Source organism: Oncorhynchus kisutch, linkage group LG16, assembly GCF_002021735.2.
Source record: "Oncorhynchus kisutch isolate 150728-3 linkage group LG16, Okis_V2, whole genome shotgun sequence".
Classification (NCBI taxonomy): Eukaryota; Metazoa; Chordata; class Actinopteri; order Salmoniformes; family Salmonidae; genus Oncorhynchus; species Oncorhynchus kisutch.
This window is the reverse complement of record NC_034189.2, coordinates 17,918,909-17,938,888: the sequence shown is the minus strand read 5'-3', so window position 1 is coordinate 17,938,888 and position 19,980 is coordinate 17,918,909. Positions and strand designations below refer to the sequence as shown.

Here is a 19,980-nt window from a genome sequence, read left to right as displayed (position 1 = left end):
GTTTTTGTATTCATCTTAAGTGATTATAGTTCCTCACCGTATTTGACAAATCTTTCCAACACTCCCCCTTGATAATTACCAGGCCAAAATATCATGCTCTGAGGATCCCATATATCCAGTGGACATTATGTAACAGTTTAGATTTTAGTCCGTCCCCTCGCCCCGACCCGGGCACGAACCAGGGACGCTCTGCACACATCAACAGTCACCCTCGAAGCATCATTACCCATCGGTCCACAAAAGCCGCTGCCCTTGCAGAGCAAGGGGAACCACTACTTTAAGGTCTCAGAGCAAGTGACCTCACCGATTGAAACGCTATTAGAGTACACCACAACTAACTAGCTAGCCATTTCACTAGCTAGTAAAATCATGTCTCTGTCTCGAGCTTACTGGCACGGGAAAAACTCTGAGGCAAGTTCAGTACTGACAGCTTCAGGCTGGACCTCCATAAATGCAGTCATTCTGCCAGACCCAGTTGATTGAGTTGATAGTCTACACTGTTACACTTCACTAGTGTTAGCTCAAGTCAAGACAGATAGAAATAGCTCAAGTCAAGACAGATAGAAATAGCTCAAGTCAAGACAGATAGAAATAGCTCAAGTCTAGACAGATAGAAAGAGCTCAAGCCAAGACAGATAGAAATAGCTCAAGTCTAGACAGATAGAAAGAGCTCAAGTCAAGACAGATAGAAATAGCTCAAGTCTAGACAGATAGAAAGAGCTCAAGCCAAGACAGATAGAAAGAGCTCAAGCCAAGACAGATAGAAATAGCTCAAGTCAAGACAGATAGAAATAGCTCAAGTCAAGACAGATAGAAATAGCTCAAGTCAAGACAGATAGAAATAGCTCAAGTCAAGACAGATAGAAATAGCTCAAGTCAGGACAGATAGGAATAGCTCAAGTCAGGACAGATAGAAAGAGCTCAAGCCAAGACAGATAGAAATAGCTCAAGTCTAGACAGATAGAAAGAGCTCAAGTCAAGACAGATAGAAATAGCTCAAGTCTAGACAGATGGAAAGAGCTCAAGCCAAGACAGATAGAAAGAGCTCAAGCCAAGACAGATAGAAATAGCTCAAGTCTAGACAGATAGAAAGAGCTCAAGCCAAGACAGATAGAAAGAGCTCAAGTCAAGACAGATATAAAGGGAGGCAGACAGGCAGAGTAGAGAGATTAATGCATTGAAAGAACCTGCATTTTCATCTGGATATTTTCTGTTTGTTTATTTGTTGGTTTACTGCAGGCTATTTTTAATCAGTTGACAATTATAGGCCTATTGCTGCATTGGCCTAGGCTCTCTCTTAGTTCCATGCGCTCATTTCTTTAGCTGTCAATGGCTCACGGTGAATCAACGTGTCCATATGGCAGAGGCTGGTGCTCTGCCATCAGTGGAGTTTTAACTCTAGGATTTGTATCATTTGAATTCTTAATTCTTTAATTATTAACCACGTGACAATGATTTTGAGAAACGAAAACGTTATTATTGAAATTAAACTCTTCCATGAAATTTCACTCATGAAAATAACTGAAACAGATCGGGAGAAATGGTAGGATAAATTGTAAGCTTCCCCAAACTTGAAACTCACGCGCTGCCTAGGAATAGACAGTTGTGAACAGAGCGCACACTTCTTTGTAATGCATAATTTCAACGGATATGTGTGTGAGAGAGAGATAGCGAGAGGGGTGTTGTCACTAAGATTGTGCCTGTTAAAACTGAGCACAAATGGACAGCTATGTGATCCATCCTGGAGAAAAGCATTCACCTAAATCCAGCACCAGCAGGTGGAAAGCACCACTCACTGTACTGCTTGCTAGACTGGGGCTGGTGGGCCTACACATACGTGTTTGACATGGAAAGGAGCAGGCCTGCGAGACAAAGGTGAAAGAATGCCATGCTCCTTATTTTATATTGTTCCCATTTCCTTTTCGACAAGTTTAGAATTGTAAACTAATTTTAAAAAGTGGAAAACTATTGCGAGCACCACTCCAGATCACATGATATCCACTACAAAGGGGCGAGAAGAGAGGCGAGCGGGACAGAGAGGGAGAGAGACCCAACTTAACTCAAACTAAATTCTAAACAGCAAGAGCATGTCCGACTCTAATCCCCCACAACTGAATAGATCATATCATGAGCAAAACATGTCAATGTATATCATTAATGCAACAGAAAAGAGTTTATCATAGTTTTTTATTGTAACACAAATTATATCAGATTTACCATCTCACCAACAGGTGGTGCTGTTGGCCCTATGAGACTCCCAATCACTGCCGGTTGTGATACAGCCTGAATGCATAACAAAAATGTGTAATGTACATACACATACGTCTGTCAAGTAAACCACAAAAAGCTAATAAATATTCAACGTAGTAGACAACCAATTATAGTGACATATTGCACGCTCACAAATCCACACAAATCACTGTATTTGCTATAATCCTCTCCTGAATGCGATCCACGATGTCATCCCTACCTTACGCCACAGGGTGGCAGTATTGCTATACGTAAAATCACTGCGCCACCAACCCGTCAGTCATACAAACAGAGGGGTATTCAGAGGGGTGGGGGAAACACCATCCACAATGCAGGTCAGTGGGTAGGACAGGGTTTCCCAAAAGGACAGTGAGGAGATGCCCCATGTAGGATACATTTTTATGCCTGTCTGAAATCTGTTCATTTTCTTATGGAATACATTTGGCTAAACTGCATAGGCCTTTTGGAGCATGAAAAACGTTTTAATTCCCGTGAAACGAGGTCAAATCAATATCTAATCTAGCCTGTTTAAAGGGGCAATGCAAGTAACTGAAATGTTGCTGAATTTTCTATAATGGAGATAATATGATTTAATCCAGACATGCACAATCATAGGAACCTGAGTAGAGAGTGGGTCTCTATCTCTCCTGTGAAGTGAGAACCACACACCCCCACACTCTCTGTTGTAGGGTCGGTAGAGAAGTAACATTTTGGGGCATGTAGAGACAGCAAAGAGTGAGAGCAGTGGGTGGGAGGTCTTAAAACTGCTAATTGACTGTGTTTGTGTCTCTCCAGTTTCTCTATTGCCCACCGTCCCTGATTATCAACAGCCCACATGCAGGATAGATAATGTAAATAGAAGCTGTAGGAGATGCCTGTTCAACTCATTCTAATTCTGTGAATAGAACACTGTAGTTGTCTCATTACAAATGTTGAGTTTAAGATCCATAGAGTGCTGTTGGGCTCTACCACAGTTTCATGTTTGATGTGTGTAGCAATCAGGGTAATATGATGAGCAATCAGGGTAATAAGGGTAATATGATATTGGTCTCTCGCTCGCTCGCACGCACACACTCACATACACACCCAGGCACATGAATGCACATGCATGCAGACGTATGCACACATACACACATACACACACACTAGAATAATAATCCTCAAGGGGCCCATTCTATTGAGTAACTACCGTGTCCCCTCTAGTAGGGTATCAGCAGTAGTCGGTTTCCTGCAAAAACCAATTGGCGCCAACTACCTCACGGGCCCATACAGCCAAATAGAAACGAGGGGAAGTGAGTGTGATCATTAGTACCTGCAGGAAGTCCGTAATGAGGTCTGTGTCCACAGTATGCTGCTGCACTGATCGAGAAAATGAGACGTGAGATGCAGGCTATACTCCAATGTGCAGTGTATGTAGGAGGCCTATCCACCTATATGTAGCCCTACCAGTATAGGCCTATACATATGCAGGCCCATACACCTACATATAGGCCTATAGACCTACATGCATATTCACATTTAGTTATGCATACGTAGTCTAAAAGGTCAACAAGTCATTAGTCTATGACCCTCAAACTCAACTCTAGACCTCGAAGCCAGTGCGTTTTGCTTTCATTGTTCACCTCTAATCAGGAACTGATTTAGACCTGGGACACCAGGTGGGTGCAATTATCAGTTAGAACAGAAAACCAGCAGGGTCCGGACCTCGTAGGGTCAGAGTTGAAAACTCCTAGTCTATGAGAAAAAGAATAGTCTTTGTGTCCGAAGCATATAGACCTGGGCTCTCCGACTCTGTTCCTTAAGTGCTACCCTCCTGTAGGTTTTCACTCCAATCCCAGGAACAAGGTCTGGAGCAAAAACCTATAGGAGGGAGGCTCTCCAGGAACAGTATCAAAAGGAAAAGGATAAATAAATTCAAATTCCTTATATTAAGCAACCCAGACGGCACCATTTTATTTTTCACAGATAGCCAGGGGCACGCGCCAACACTCAGACATCAAACAATGGATGTGTTTAGTGAGTCCTAATCAAAAAGAGGACAATCACACTCTCTCAGAAGCAGACAAAGAGTGTGATGTGTCCCAACTCAAACAGATGTCGCATAAAACATATTTTTTAATATTATTTTGTATTATTTTCACTGCATTAGGGATAACATACACAGACTCTGCAACTTTCTCCAGTGTGTAGGTACAAATCCTTTTGATTCAAGACAGCATTTGTAGGGAACACAGGTGAGCAACCGATGCACAGCAGGTGCTTCTAATCAGTCTGCCAGATCAGAGGCAGTAGGGAGGAACAAGCATGTCCTCTTGATAAGTGCATGAATTAGACTTTTTCTGTTCTGCTAAGCATTCAAAATGTAACAAGCTAATGTCGGCAGTCAGAGAAAATGCATAGAGTAAGTATATTATTTTCTTTAGTAATGCCTTGAAGTAAAAGTTGTCAAATATTAATAGTAAAGTACAGATACTTTCCACCTCTGATTAAAAACTATTGAGCCACTGACATGCGCTTCTTTCTGCGTTGGATGGCCATTTTGATCTGTTCCAGGATCCTGTCTCTGTTGTTCCTCATGTTGGCCTGGGCCTTCTCCAGGAGGTGGTCGATCTCAGACACACCGTAGTGAAACTGGAACGTTGTGTACTTCTCCCCCTCCTTCTTAATCTCGTCCTTGTCTAGGAAGAGAACAGAACAATGTACATGTCTTACATCAGCTGGCTTGTGCTTAGATGGGAGAGGTGGACATATTTGAGGTGTGTCCTTAAGAAAATGTTCAGCAATGTAATAAAGTCATGACCTTTCAAATAAGTTACATTTTATTAGCTACACTATAAAAACCGAATAGCATGTAATTACAGCACTATGTAACAGGTATGTCAGCTACCCACTGTAATGTTAGTTGGCTACTAATACATCAAACATCCAGTATATTTACTAACTGCCAAATGTTTATTGACTTGATTATTCACGTCATTCAAAAGCTTAGCTAAGTGGTATAGTGTTGCAGGTGTGTTCGTAAATTCGCTCTGGCTATCTACTCCGATTTCTGAGCACTCTCATCTGACTATACCAGAGCACAGAATGAATAAATTTACGAACGCTCAACATCCATTGAATGTGGCCGGTGTCAGTAAACGTTGGCAAAGAAGCTTAATTAAAGTGTTCTGAGAGCGAAACGCTCTGAATTTCCGAATGGACAAGCTGACAACTCCCTGACACTCCCGATTGAATTTACAAACAAACCCAAAGTCTAGCTAGTGATTTGTTATGCTAACAAGCTAACACGCGGTTGCATAGCAACAGCATCAACGTCTGGTCGACATGCGAAGCGATAGTACACTCAACTGAAAGGATCCCGTTAGTTTTATTTAACATACTGTAAACTAATAGTATATACACGTTAAGTATGTAGTATACAGTATGTTAGTATGGGTATTCGAACATAGCTTCTGTGTTTTTATACTTTTCAGGTCACTTCGTAAGTGGCTGAATCTCACCGGAAAAATCATCTGAGGGAGGGAAACAGCGCCCCTCTGTGTCAGTATGTGTAGCTCATGCATCGGATGCTGCCTGGACCCAAAGAGTATAACATGTTGCAGCAGTAGCATTTGATTGAGTGATGCCAGCAAGCATTTTGGACTTCCTTTATCATTGTTTTAAAAATAATTAACCTATCAGCATTGAGCTGATCTCAACATTGGGTTATCCTAGTGTAACAGTATAACTGTATAACTGACCGTCCCCTCGCCCATACCCGGGCACGAACCAGGGACCCTCTTCACACATCAACAACAGTCACCCACGAAGCATCGTTACCCATCGCTCCACAAAAGCCGCGGCCCTTGCAGAGCAAGGGGAACCACTACTTCAATATCTCAGAGCAAGTGACGTCATCGATTGGAACGCTATTTAGCACGCACCACCGCTAACTTGCTAGCTATTTCACATCTGTTACACTAGTGCAGCAAAACGCACCCCAAGGGAGGCCAGTTTGGATATACACCAATCAAATCCTTTCCTAAGAAAAACGTCATTTTCAGAAAAACGTTAGTTTCTGGTCTGCTTGTGTTGATGTCCTGCAGTAGCTTGCTTGCTAAATCGTCCCTTTCCTAAACCATGGATGGAGATGGGGTTTTGACTTAATTCTCTCTACAGGCCAAGGATTATGATGCCGATTCTGATGTAACCATAAATGAATATGTTGTGCCACTGGCTTGACATGATTGAGGTTCAATAGACTTGTTTCTGTGTTTACAAACATTCCCACACGAGGGCGAGGCGTGCAACCTGGTGTCAGAACAAGGGGGAGTTCTTATAGAACGCCAGCAAGAAAAGCCTCTACATGTTGCTTATGAGTGCATTTCACACTACTTTTGGATTATAATTGGATTTTAAGGTTTGTATGAATGTCCTGCTATTTCAATGATCGTTAGCATTCTAGATAACTGCTATATCGAAAATAGTTATTTTGCAAAGATCACAACCAAATATAATCTTAGTGTTCAAGCAAGAATCAAAACATCATTGTAAGCATATGAGAACCCCAAAAAGTTATTTTGTTTAGAAGTAATAAAAACAAAGCTATGCTGTTTAATGGGTGAAGATGGCGATGGGTTACGGTCTATATGTAGTCTAGTAGTCTCATGTTAACTAGCTAGCTAATTTAGCTGGGTCATGGTTGCCCATGCAAGGAAGTTAGGCAAGCAAGAATTTTAGCTAGGTAGCCTATGACAACAAAAACTAAAAGCCATAGACCGTTATGTCAACATGAGAGGATGGCATTGGTGTTCAACTAGTCTACAAGTAGGGTGAGTCAACATTTTCCATTTTACTTGTTCACACATACACACACAGAAATGATTACCATGGACAGCCACGGGATATTTAATAAACATTGGACTAAATTGTTTTTGGTATCTTTAAGTTTGTTTAGATTTACCATTGTGTTTTGTGTGAACCACAGGAAGAGTAGCTGTAGCAAATGTGGCTCCTGATAAACAATACTAATGCCATCATAAAACGCAGACAGTTGGTGCAGATATAAAGGAAAAAGACATGACACAGAGAAAAACGAAGTCAGAAAAGGGCGTAGTCAGAGAGACAAGTATAACAGACAGAGACACTGACTACTATGATGACTACCACACACCTTGGCAGTTCTGCAGGTTGAACAGGGGCATGTGCATGACGGTGGGCTCTTCAGGGTGTCGCCCCTCAAAAACGTAGCAGTCCTGAGGATGGTCTTTCTCCTCCCTCACACTCTCCTTCACTGGGGGAAAGGGAAGCTTCAGCTCATCCGCATACTGTTTGGCACTAAACACCGTCTGTGAGGAGCAGGACCAGTAGTATGGTTATGTCAATGTCCTTCTCCAAACCAGCCCTTAGTCCCTAATTCCTGGGCACTACTTCCTTCTCACTAGGCCCTACTCCCTAGGCCGAGTGGTTGCAGGTTTTTGGTTTTTCAATGAAGACCTAGACAACCAGGTGAGGGGACTTCCTTACTAATTAGTGACCATTCATCAATATAGTACAAGGGTGGAGTGAAAACCCTCAGACACTCCCTCTGTGGAATGAGTTTGACACATGCCCTAGTCACTACTCTCTAGAGAGTGAGCAAGATAGGGGAGAGAGAGAGGGTCACTACTACCTAGACAGCACACAAGAGAGAGAGAGGGTCACTACTACCTAGAGAGTGAGCAAGAGAGGGGAGAGCGAGAGAGGGTCACTACTACCTAGAGAGTGAGCAAGAGAGGGGAGAGAGAGAGGGTCACTACTACCTAGAGAGTGAGCAAGAGAGGGGAGAGAGAGAGGGTCACTACTTCCTAGAGAGTGTGTGTGTGTGAGAGAGAGAGAGGGTCACTACTACCTAGGCACTTCATATTCTTCTGAAAGGCTTGAATAGGAATACATGTGTGCGTGTGTGTGTTTGCCTCAAATGGGTCTTCTTCGCTGAAGTCCAAGGAGATGATGAGGTCGACCTTCCTCGAAGTGCGCAGGACGGAAGGGTAGGGAGAGTTGATCTTTAATGCAGCGTCTACCAGGTGAATCTTCTCTTTGAGTCGCATGCTCTCCGGAACTCTAGCATCTGGGGAGATGGAGATGGAGAGGTACATTGAAAGGAGGGGTAGAGAGTGAGGGGGGCGTAGAGAGCGAGCGAGCACTTAGCTAGAGCGAGGGGGGGGTAGAGCGGGGGAGGGAGGTTAGAGAGCGAGCGGGGGCAGGAGGGTAGAGAGCGAGCGGGGGAGGGAGGGTAGAGAGCGAGCGGGGGAGGGTAGAGAGAGCGAGCGAGGGGGGAGGGTAGAGAGGGAGTGCGGGGAGGGTAAGGAGGGAGAGCGGGGGAGGGAAGAGAGAACGAGCAGGCGGGGGAGGGTAGAGAGAACGAGCAGGCGGGGAGGGTTGAGAGAACGAGCAGGCAGGGGAGTGTAGAGAGGGCGAGCGAGCGGGGGAGGGTAGAGAGAACGAGCAGGCGGGGGAGGGTAGAGAGAACGAGCAGACGGGGAGGGTTGAGAGAATGAGCAGGTGGGGGAGGGTAGAGAGGGCGAGCGAGCAGGGGGAGGGTAGAGAGGGCGAGCAGGCGGGGGGAGGGTAGAGAGAACGAGCAGGCGGGGGAGGGTAGAGAGGGCGAGCGAGCGGGGGAGGGTAGAGAGAATGAGCAGGCGGGGGAGGGTAGAGAGAACGAGCAGGCGGGGGAGGGTAGAGAGAACGAGCAGGCGGGGGAGGGTAGAGAGAACGAGCAGGCCAGGGAGGGTAGAGAGAACGAGTAGGCGGGGGAGAGTAGAGAGGGCGAGCGAGTGGGGGAGGGTAGAGAGAACGAGCAGGCGGGGGAGGGTAGAGAGATTGAGCAGGCGGGGGAGGGTAGAGAGAACAAGCAGGCGGGGGAGGGTAGAGAGAATGAGCAGGCGGGGGAGGGTAGAGAGAACGAGCAGGCCGGGGAGGGTAGAGAGAACGAGCAGGCGGGGGAGGGTAGAGAGGGCGAGCAGGCGGGGGAGGGTAGAGAGAATGAGCAGGCGGGGGAGGGTAGAGAGAACGAGCGAGCGGGGGAGGGTAGAGAGAACGAGCAGGCGGGGGAGGGTAGAGAGAACGAGCGAGCGGGGGAGGGTAGAGAGAACGAGCAAGTGGGGGAGGGTAGAGAGGGCGAGCATGCGGGGAAGGGTAGAGAGAACGAGTGAGCGGAGGAGGGTAGAGAGATCGAGCGGGGGAGGGTAGAGAAAGCGAGCAGGGGTAGAGAGAGAGAGCGAGCGAGCGGGGGATGAGAGAGTGCGAGAAGAGAGAACCAAGAAAGTTGCTATTTTGGAGGGAAACATAAGATCCTGATGACTGATACTAGTTATGCTATCATGTTAGGAAGAGGTCTGATGTTACTGTACCTTGGACCTTAAAGAGGAAGTTGGATGTGGTTCCCCATTCCCATGTTTGGACCAGAGGGGAAATGTTCTGTAGAATCCACCAGCCTGGAGGAGACACACACACCAATATCCAATTATTCATATCAACTGGTCAAAAATTATCTCAGTGATGAAGAGAGCATGTATTCTGTATCCTTCTTTTAAGGGAACACACACACACACACCTTCCATAGTAATCATACTGGACAGAAAGGTAATAAAAAAAACATTACCATCAAAGATCCAGAAGTTTGTTATTGACAAATTAACCGTCTGTCTCGTAGTCTTCATATACTTTGATCCATCTGCAGAGAATAAGACAAAATGACCTCATGGTCTGGCATGTAACACACGGTTTGAAACAGCACGTGATAAAAATGAAGCTTCAGGCGTCATTGATGTCGTACTTTTGATAAAATAATACACGTATCGGCACACTGCTTCAAAGTTAGCGGCTTAGAGACTTCGACACATGCCTCAGAGCTCCAGTATCAAACCTAACATCACTAGTTAAGGTTAGGCATTAACTTTGAGTGGTTAGCATTAGGATTAGGATTAGGCGTTAACGTTGAGAGATTAGGATTAGGTATTAACTTGGAGTGGCTTGGATAAAGGTAATTTGAAGGTACTATCAAAAATGTGTATAAGCAACAAGAATTAGCAAACAAAAACACTGAAAGGACTTTTGTCAAAATTGACTCGATGCTGATTTGAACTCCTGAATTTAAGGATTCAAGTCATTGTTGTACGCCCGCTCACATACCCCAATCTACCCGGCAAGCCAATCTTCCATTTGTATCCCTCTGCTGGTTGTTATTGTCTGATACATGCGTGGACACACACTTAGCCAGTAACCACTATACCCTACAGCAGGAACACGTATCCTATAAGTGACTGGGCGGCTGGACATTTTTTATTTAACCTTTATTTAACCAGGCAAGTTCTGTCATTGAAAATTCTTATTTTCAATGACAGCCTAGGAACATTGGGTTAACTGCCTTTTCAGGGGCAGATCAACAGATTTGTACCTTGTTAGCTCAGGGATTTGAACTTGCAACATTCCAGTTACTAGTCCAATGCTCTAACCACTAGGTTACCCTGCCGCCCCATGACACGATGCTGAACCACAGGGGGCTGGTGGCGGGAGAAATTGGATCATGGGTTCACTGTAACGGATGGAACTGATTGAGAAATCGTACCAAACACGTGTTTGATATGTGTTTGATGCCGTTCATGATGCCATTCCCAAACATTACAATAACCTGTCCTCTGATTTCTCCCTCCACCAGCCTCCCCTATTGGAGCTGTACTAGATACAGATGTTCACTGTTTATAACTACTTAGTACCATATACCCTCTTACACTAAGACCATATTACCACATAACCATTCTGCATTTTACATCCAGGTCCCCAAACCTTCTGTAAAAAACTCAGCTCCAAGGCATCAGCTCAGTGAACTAACAAGGTCTTGAGTCATGAAGGCAAAGTCAGGTAATAGAAGTGGTACAGTGGAAGTTAGTGTTACCTGTGCAGATGTAGGGTCTAATGCCTCTAAGTATAAAAGTACTACATAGTGCTACCTACCTATAAAGGGTTCTTCAGTTGTCTCTGTGGGAGAACCCTTTGATAACCAGTTTGGGTTTCATGTAGAACCCTATTAAGTTCTATGTAGAACCTTTTCCACAGAATGTTATACATGGAACTTAATGGGGTTTGACAGTACATGGAACCCATAAAGGTTCTTCAAAGTGTTCTCCCAGTCAGCCAGACCAAAAATATTTTTGGAACCGCTGTAGTTCAACGGGCTAACCTGGTGTTGGAGTAATAAAATGCCTTTGTTACCGTTGCAGGTGCAGCGCTGGTCCTTCCAGTCTTTTGCCCAGCTGTCTGAGGAGAGGATGAGCTCCAGACTGACTGTCTCTATGAACTTCTTTCTCTCCACCAGGCTGGTTCTCTTCCAGCTCTCAGGGTCCATGTTCCACAGCATCTCACCCTTACTGCTCACAAGACCTAGAGTCATTATACACATTATCACTAGGATCATGATTATGGTGTCTTTGTGCACATGTGTGTGTATAAGTGTGTGCCTCACCTTCCAGTAGTTGTCCCAGTGTGGTGATGACTTCCCTTGTCTTCAGTGGATCTGGGTCCTCAGCGTACTCCATCAGCTCAGACACACACCTCACCACTCGGGAGGGCACACACTCACACACCTTTACCTTCCCGCTTGTCTCAACCATATTCATGTTCTCCTTCAACATCATGCTCTCGTGCCCTGCAGAACAGAACAGGTTGGTCACGTGTAGCAGAGGTGATTTGGAAACATAACCTCCTCTCATGATAAGTAGCCCTGGTAGAGGCATGTAAATCTCAAGTGTCGTTCTTGGTTTTGAGGATGTCCTCTTGGCCTATTCCATTCCAACCATTACAATGAGCCTGACCTCCTATAGGTCCTCCCACCCGCGTCCTCTGGTCCATCTCCCATCCCCTGCTGGAATGCGGTTTTACCCAATCAGCATTCAGGATTAGACCCACCCATTATAAAATGTCTACTATTGTCCTGTAGTTGTTTTTACTATTGTCATGTCGTTTGTCTATTATACAACGGGTGGGTCTAATCATGAATGCTGATTGGTTAAAACCACATTCCAGCCAGGGTCTATTCCACAAATTACCACCGGCTAAATCCATGACATTAAAATGCCTATTTACTCTGTTCCATCTGACTGCACATTCCACTGTCTCATCAGCCAGACACTTTATAAACTTGATCTCCACTATAAAAGCTTAGTTTTCAACAGCAGAGATTTGTATAAACCTTGCTGTCTTGTCTCTGACTTTTTCAACATTGTTTCAGATATTCAATCTCCAGCTGTCCCATAGTAATGAACGTGTTGGGTGTCGGGACGAGACAGACAGGCAGACAGTGTTTCCCCGCCAGTCTAAATCATGAACCAGTACTATTTTCATTGATATATACATAGAAATGAATATTGAAAACAGGTCAAATTAAATGAAATGGAGCTAGTTTGCAGTCTTTCAAGCTTCAGTTTGAAGTGATGGTGTTAGCTGTGGGATGTATCCCAAAATAATTATCTTCGATTATAGTCACAGCCGTGGAGGCTGAAGACATTTGGCTTGTCTCCTAAAATCCTCACAAACTTGTACAGATGCACAATCGAGAGCATCCTGTCGGGCTGTATCATCGCCTAGTACAGCAACTGCACCGCCCTGAACTGCAAGGCTCTCCAGAGGGCAGTGAGGTCTGCACACCGCATCACCGGGGGTAAACTACCTGCCCTCCAGGACACCTACACCACCCGATGTCACAGGAAGGCCAAAAAGTTCATCAAGGACAACAACCACCCGAGCCACTGCCTGTTCACCCTGCTATCATCTAGAAGGCGAGGTCAGTACAGGTGCATCAAAGCTGGGACCGAGAGACAACACATCTATCACTAACATAGAGGCTGCTGCCAACATACAGACTCAAATCACTTGTAACTTTAATAAATGGATTTAATAAAGGTATCAATAGTCACTTTAATAATGCCACTTTAATAATGTATACATATCCTACATTACTCATCTCATATGTATATACTGTATTTCATACCATCTATTGCATCTTGCCTCTGCCACATGGTCATCGCTCATCCATATATTTATATGTACATATTCTTATTCCATCCCTTTACATTTGTATGTATACGGTAGTCGTTGTGATTTTGTTAGATTACTTGTTAGATAATACTGTCAGAACTAGAAGCACAATCATTTCGCTACACTCGCATTAACATCTGCTAACCATGTGCATGTGACAAATAAAATTTGATTTGATCGAAAAACATAGCTGTCACTAGAAAACAGCTTAAACAAATGCAAATGCAGCTACTTTTCGATTAGACTGTAAGTTCGCTGTAGTTCAAATCAAATCCAATTTTATTTGTCACATACACATGGTTAGCAGATGTTAATGTGAGTGTAGCGAAATGCTTGTGCTTCTAGTTCCGACAATGCAGTAATAACCAACAAGTAATCTAACTAACAATTCCAAAACTACTGTCTTATACTAGACCTAGCTAGCAAGGAAGAGATATAAGAGATAAGATATTTCCCAGCCAGTATGGCAATGGAACATTTAGAACGAACGACTCATAGATACAGAAGAAAAAGACTCATAGATACGATTCATAGATAAAGAAGAAAAATACTGAACGACTGGGTCGCGCTCATAGATACAGAACAAAAAGACTGAACAACTGGGTCGCGTCTTTAGCAACTGAACCTATCGAATGAACGACCAACCTGCCACGCCCTGACCTTAGAGAGCCTTTTATTCTCTAATGTGGTTAGGTCAGGGTGTGACTAGGGTGGGTAGTCTAGTTTTTGTATTTCTATGTTGGCCTGGTATGGTTCCAAATCAGAGGCAGCTGTCTATTGTTGTCTCTGATTGGGGGTCATTTTTAGGCAGACGTTTCCCACTGGGTTTTTGTGGGATCTTGTTTTTGTGTAGTGCCTTTAAAAATTGCATTTACTTCACGTTTCGTTTGTTCTGTTTGTTTTTGGTGAGTTTAATTTATTAAAACATGTGGAACTCTACGCACGCTGCGCCTTGGTCCATTTATTCCAACGACCGTGACACAACCGGCTTGGGTAGAAACCCTAGATTTGTGTTGGGACTATATCTTCTGGAAGGATGAAATAGTATGAATAAATTCATCAAATAAAAAAAAATTATGAAAACATAACCCGTTGTGATAATGGCCTCGACTAAGTCTCGAGTCTAGCAACACCCAAAGACCGGCTTCTAGGTATTGTCGTGTAGTTTATTGTCTAGTATTGTCCTGTAGATTATTGTCTAGTATTGTCCTGTAGTTTATTGTCTAGTATTGTCTTGTAGTTTATGGTCTAGTAGTGTCCTGTAGGTTTTGGTCTCGTATTGTCCTGTAGTTTATTGTCTAGTATTGTCTTGTAGTTTATGGTCTAGTAGTGTCCTATAGATTATGGTCTAGTATTGTCCTGTAGTTTATGGTCTAGTATTGTCCTGTAGTTTATTGTCTAGGATTGTCCTGTAGTTCATTGTTTAGTATTGTCCTGTAGTTTGTTGTCTAGTATTGTCCTGTATATTATGGTCTAGTATTCTCCAGTAGTTTATTGTCTAGTATTCTCCAGTAGTTTATTGTCTAGTATTGTTCTCTAGTTTGTCTAGTATTGTCCTGTAGTTTATTGTCTAGTATTGTCCTGTAGTTTATTGTCTAGTATTGTCCTGTAGTTTATTGTCTAGTATTGTCCTGTAGTTTATTGTCTAGTATTGTCATGTAGTTAATTGTCTAGTATTGTCATGTAGGTAATTGTCTAGTATTGTCATGTAGGTAATTGCCTAGTATTGTCATGTAGGTAATTGTCTAGTATTGTCATGTAGGTAATTGTCTAGTATTGTCATGTAGGTAATTGTCTAGTATTGTCATGTAGTTAATTGTCTAGTATTGTCATGTAGGTAATTGTCTAGTATTGTCATGTAGGTAATTGTCTAGTATTGTCATGTAGTTAATTGTCTAGTATTGTCATGTAGGTAATTGTCTAGTATTGTCATGTAGGTAATTGTCTAGTATTGTCATGTAGGTAATTGTCTAGTATTGTCATGTAGGTAATTGTCTAGTATTGTCATGTAGGTAATTGTCTAGTATTGTCATGTAGGTAATTGTCTAGTATTGTCATGTAGGTAATTGTCTAGTATTGTCATGTAGGTAATTGTCTAGTATTGTCATGTAGGTAATTGTCTAGTATTGTCATGTAGGTAATTGTCTAGTATTGTCATGTAGGTAATTGTCTAGTATTGTCATGTAGGTAATTGTCTAGTATTGTCATGTAGGTAATTGTCTAGTATTGTCATGTAGTTAATTGTCTAGTATTGTCATGTAGTTAATTGTCTAGTATTGTCCACTACTTTATTGTCTACTATTGTTTTGTAGTATTGTTTTATGTTTGTGTTTCTTTTTGATTGAAGGTGATTCTCTTCATTGTTGTTTCTTTGTGTTTCTGTACTGGGTCTGTTCCTGGGTTGTATTATACATACAGGCACTATGTTCATTTTTATTCTTTCGTCTTGACTTTTCTTTTACATTTTTTCTCTAACATTGTCTGATGGATGTTTTATCGTCTGGTTGGTTGGGAGTAAAGGGAGGGGTGAAAGACTACCGTATTGCAAGAAGTCTTACCTAATTAAAAACATTTAAGATATTTATCACAAATGAATGCAAAGGGAACATTGTTTTAATGACCCCCCCCCCAAAATTACAATCTTACACACTAGCCTTGCAGGCTAACTAGCATGCTGCGTTGAAGCTTACCTCCCAGTAAGTCCCAGATCCATTGTATTACCTCCGCAATGTTCCTCTGCTCATCTGCAATGGCACTCCCACAGATACCTGCCCAGCAACAACAAACAAACAGCAATTAATAATCTATAAGAGTTTTGAAAGAAAACTATGATATCAACACTGGGGACAAAGTTGTGTGTGTTTGTGTGTGTGTGTGTGTGCGTGTGGGGGGGTATGTTTGCGTGCGTGTGTGGTTGTGTGCATGTGCTTCTGTGTGTGTCTGTGCGTGCCCCACCTTGCAGCAGAACCATGTCCATTTCCTTCCTCTTCTCTGTCAGAGTCCCGCCTTCAAACTGGCTCCCAAGAAAGGAAGTGGAGACGAAAGCTCCCAATCCGGAGAAGCCACTCTCGTGGGGGGTCATCTCAAACCACACCCCTACAGACAACAGTGTGGGAAAATGATCTGAAATGACGCCCTATTCACTATATAGTGCACTACTTCTAAACAAAGCCCAACTGGGACTCAGACTAATGCCTGGCTTGCTTTTGGGGCATCTACAGTAGAGTGTTTGTTCATATTGTATTAAATGTTTATATTATTTTTGTTGTTCTGGTTGTAAAACACTTTGAAACAATTGTCTTTGTAAAAAGCTCAATACAAATACATTGTATTGATTGATGCTGCGTTCACAGTGCACTCGGAACTCTGAAACGTTCGACTTGGAACCTTGTTTTACAAAGATGCTACCCGAGTATCAGAATCAAGCAATAGGAGCTTTACTCAAATAACATAAATTTTTACTCTGAAGTTTGAATGAACGTCTCATAACAGTCACCTTTAGTGCAGCCCATTTGGTTGTGCTCCAGTTCTATGGCGCTGTAGATGGGGTAGGGGTTGGTGCTGTTCCTGTGAGCTTCTTCAGAGAGACAGCGAGTGTTCATCTGATACAGGAGACAGAGAACAAAATGGAAGAGATGGGGGGGAAAGATGGGGGAGAGAAGGGTGGGGGAGTAATCAGCTCAACAGAGGGAGAGAAAGAGAGAAAGACAGATGGACACATACATAAACCATACACTGACGTCCACACACACTGGCTGGCAGACAGACAGACAGACAGACAGACACGGAAAAACACACACAACCATACACTGACCTCTTTCATGAAATAGGAGGCAGTGAAGGCACCCCAGAAGTCAGTGAGGTTGAATTCCTGGTTTAGTGCTTTCCTCGATTTCAGCCACTCCACAGTCTTGCTCAAGTCCACTGTAGGACCCTTCAGCATCTTTATCACCTCATCACAACGCTTATTCAATGACCAATCTGGATCACTGTACAGGGATGACATGCACCTGTGTGTGTGTGTGTGTGTGTGTGTGTGTGTGTGTGTGTGTGTGTGTGTGTGTGTGTGTGTGTGTGTGTGTGTGTGTGTGTGTGTGTGTGTGTGTGTGTGTGCATGTGTGCATGTGTGTGTGTGTCAGTGATTGGGTGAGTGATTTTGAGGGAGGGAGAGAGATAGAGAAAAATTATTTGTTTTAGGTCATTCAAAATGAACTTTCCTGCTAAGAACAATAGTAAGTGTGTGTGTGTATACCAGGTGGTGCCTGACACCCCACACATGTAGAGGAGGCTGCCCAGCAGGTTGTCCTGTCCCAGCTGATGCAGAGATCCCAGCATGCCCACTGCTGCCCTCTCTCCTCCACCTGACCCCAGAAACGCTATGTTAGGAACATCCTCCTGAGATATGGGGAGAGAGATGACAGAGAGAAACAGACAGAGACAGACAGACAGTGACAGAGAGAGATAGAATTAAAAAGAAGATCAAATCTACAGAATTTCTCATCAGTGTCCCATCATATTTTAAATAAGAAAGAAGGGGGGGTTGGGCTAACAACAGGCAGCTGGAGACATGGGAGTGGGCTCCGTATGTAGTTGGCTGTGGAGAGAGGGAGGAGTTAGAGAAAGAGCATGAGTACCAGAGATAGTGATCGATAGAGAAGACAGGACTACCCACCAGTTCACAGTCGATACCCTGACCTTTCAGCCACTTCTTAATCAGAGTCTTCCTCTCCTTCACATACTTTATCTCTTCATCATTGATGGAGTGAGACAGACGCACAGTCTGACAGAATGAATGAAAGAGACAGAAAAATGTATGTGTACAGGATATTATTTCATAATGATATAGTTTGGTGAACTGAAGTGTTGATAGGTAAGAAAAACTATTTTATTCAATGTCTTTAATTGAGCCATAACACTTCTAAAGTAACATGGCATTTCATAAAAAGTTATTGTAAGATAAATAAAACATAATTCTGACATATTATACTCTCACTTAGTCAGGAAAGTATATTATATTACTTAATTCTGGATGCATATTCATATATATGTATTACAGTACAGTTTGGTATGTTGCAGACAAATGTCATCGTTATATTGTGTAAACATCAACATAATGAAGTAAGTTTCCTTTCATTATGATTTAATTTGGTGAGCTTAGTATTGACAGCAACAGAAAGGGGTTGTGTTCAATGTATATTTGAACGATATCAGCAACGCAGTAGCAAAGTATTTGACGAGAACCAAACATAATATTGTGTGGTTTATTTCAGACAAATGTCCTACTATATTGTGATGATGAGTTTCTTACCTCAGGAGTATCTGTTTGTTTCAACATTGTTCTCTCTGAGTCCACTAAAACAGGTCCTTTAAACACAAACCAATGCCTTGGTTTTTCTGCATGTCATAGGGTCAGAAAACTCTCAATAAGATGTTATTTGCGTAAAAAAATATTATAATACTGATAACAGTACTGTGAAGGTCAATTACTCCCTAAACTCTCAGATTTGGGTCTAAGGAGATATAGGGCTCAGTTGAAACCCAAAGACATTCTAATATAATAGTTTTTGTGTCCTAAACACATCTATCAATGTGACTGCAAAACTAGATGCCAAAGACTCTAGACTGATTGGAATAAAGATCACCTGCATCATTCTATTACACAACAATCAACAATATTTATTGATACAGCACTTTTTACAAAGACAGATTGTCACAGTGTTTTACAACATGAACAATATAATATATATAAACAATAAAACACACAAAGTCTACCTGCAGTGTTTAGACAGAGAAGTCTTACCAGAGATGTACAGTACAGCAGACTAGTCCAGTCTTAATCTTCACCTCCAGTTGATCTCCTCTTGATCTCCACACTCTAGTCCCATCCTCTGTCATCTTATATAGGCCCAATTACACGCACACACACACACACACACACACACACACACACACACACACACACACACACACACACACACACACACACACACACACACACACACACACACACACACACACACACACACACACACACACACACACACACCCTTAAGGTTGACAGTTACATAGAATAATGCAGGAAACACTTAACATGGCCCTTTTCTATGGTAGTGAGTATTTCTTTGTTATCAGATCAAATTCTATTAGTCACATGTGCAGAATACAACAGGCCTTACAGGGAAATGCTTACTTACAAGCCCCAAACCAACATGGCAGTTTAAAAAAAAGATGGATAAGATTAAGAAATAACATTAACAAGTAATTAAAGAGCAGCAGTAAAATAACAAAAGCGAGACTATATACAGTGGGGTACCGGTACAGAGTCAATGTGCGGGGGCACCGGTTTGTTGAGGTAATATGTAGATGATAGGGGGGGGTGGCAATGCAAATAGTCTTGGTAGCCATTTGATTACATGTTCAGGAATCTTATGACTTGGGGGTAGAAGCTGTTTAGAAGCTTCTTGGACCTCGACTTGGCGTTCCGTTACCACTTACCATGCTGTAGCAGAGAGAACCGTCTATAACTAGGGTGGCTGGAGTCTTTGACGATGTTTAGGGCCTTCCTCTGACACTGCCTGGTATAAAGCTCATGGATGGCAGGATGCTTGGCCCCAGTGATGTACTGGGCCGTACGCACTACCCTCTATTGCGCCTTGCGGTCGGAGGTCGAGCAGTTTC

At 43.0% G+C, this 19,980-nt stretch overlaps 1 protein-coding gene across 4 annotated transcripts; it reads right to left on the bottom strand.

Annotated features, from left to right (window-relative positions):
• Positions 1-4,176: 4,176 nt before the first annotated feature.
• Positions 4,177-19,174, bottom strand: LOC109906823 (cytosolic phospholipase A2 zeta). Of its 4 annotated transcripts, none has more exons than XM_031791915.1 (15): positions 19,103-19,174; positions 18,611-18,696; positions 17,975-18,082; positions 17,555-17,697; positions 17,117-17,312; positions 16,799-16,904; positions 16,258-16,398; positions 15,993-16,070; positions 11,732-11,914; positions 11,482-11,649; positions 9,872-9,943; positions 9,621-9,704; positions 8,184-8,338; positions 7,403-7,577; positions 4,177-4,928 (listed from the first exon to the last, which is right to left on the bottom strand). In XM_031791915.1, exons 2-15 carry the CDS (start codon positions 18,635-18,637, stop codon positions 4,744-4,746), a joined length of 1,821 nt encoding a protein of 606 aa, XP_031647775.1. In that variant the 5' UTR covers positions 18,638-18,696; positions 19,103-19,174; the 3' UTR covers positions 4,177-4,743. The 4 variants fall into 4 exon arrangements, with proteins under 4 accessions (XP_031647775.1, XP_031647777.1, XP_031647778.1 ...); XM_031791917.1 differs by having other exon boundaries at positions 4,348-4,928; positions 19,075-19,174; XM_031791918.1 differs by having other exon boundaries at positions 4,348-4,928; positions 18,611-18,666; positions 19,075-19,174.
• Between the last annotated feature and the right edge of the window lie 806 nt (positions 19,175-19,980).

What these genes read in the sequence shown, in the direction of transcription:
- LOC109906823 (XM_031791915.1), bottom strand. Translation starts at nt 18,637, where the DNA reads ATGTTGAAACAAACAGATACTCCTGAG. An exon ending in GGACATGGTTCTGCTGCAAG is followed by an intron (nt 16,071 to 16,257) that starts GTGGGGCACGCA and finishes GTTGCTGGGCAG; the next exon opens with GTATCTGTGGGAGTGCCATT. An exon ending in CCAGCGCTGCACCTGCAACG is followed by an intron (nt 9,944 to 11,481) that starts GTAACAAAGGCA and finishes TATTCTCTGCAG; the next exon opens with ATGGATCAAAGTATATGAAG.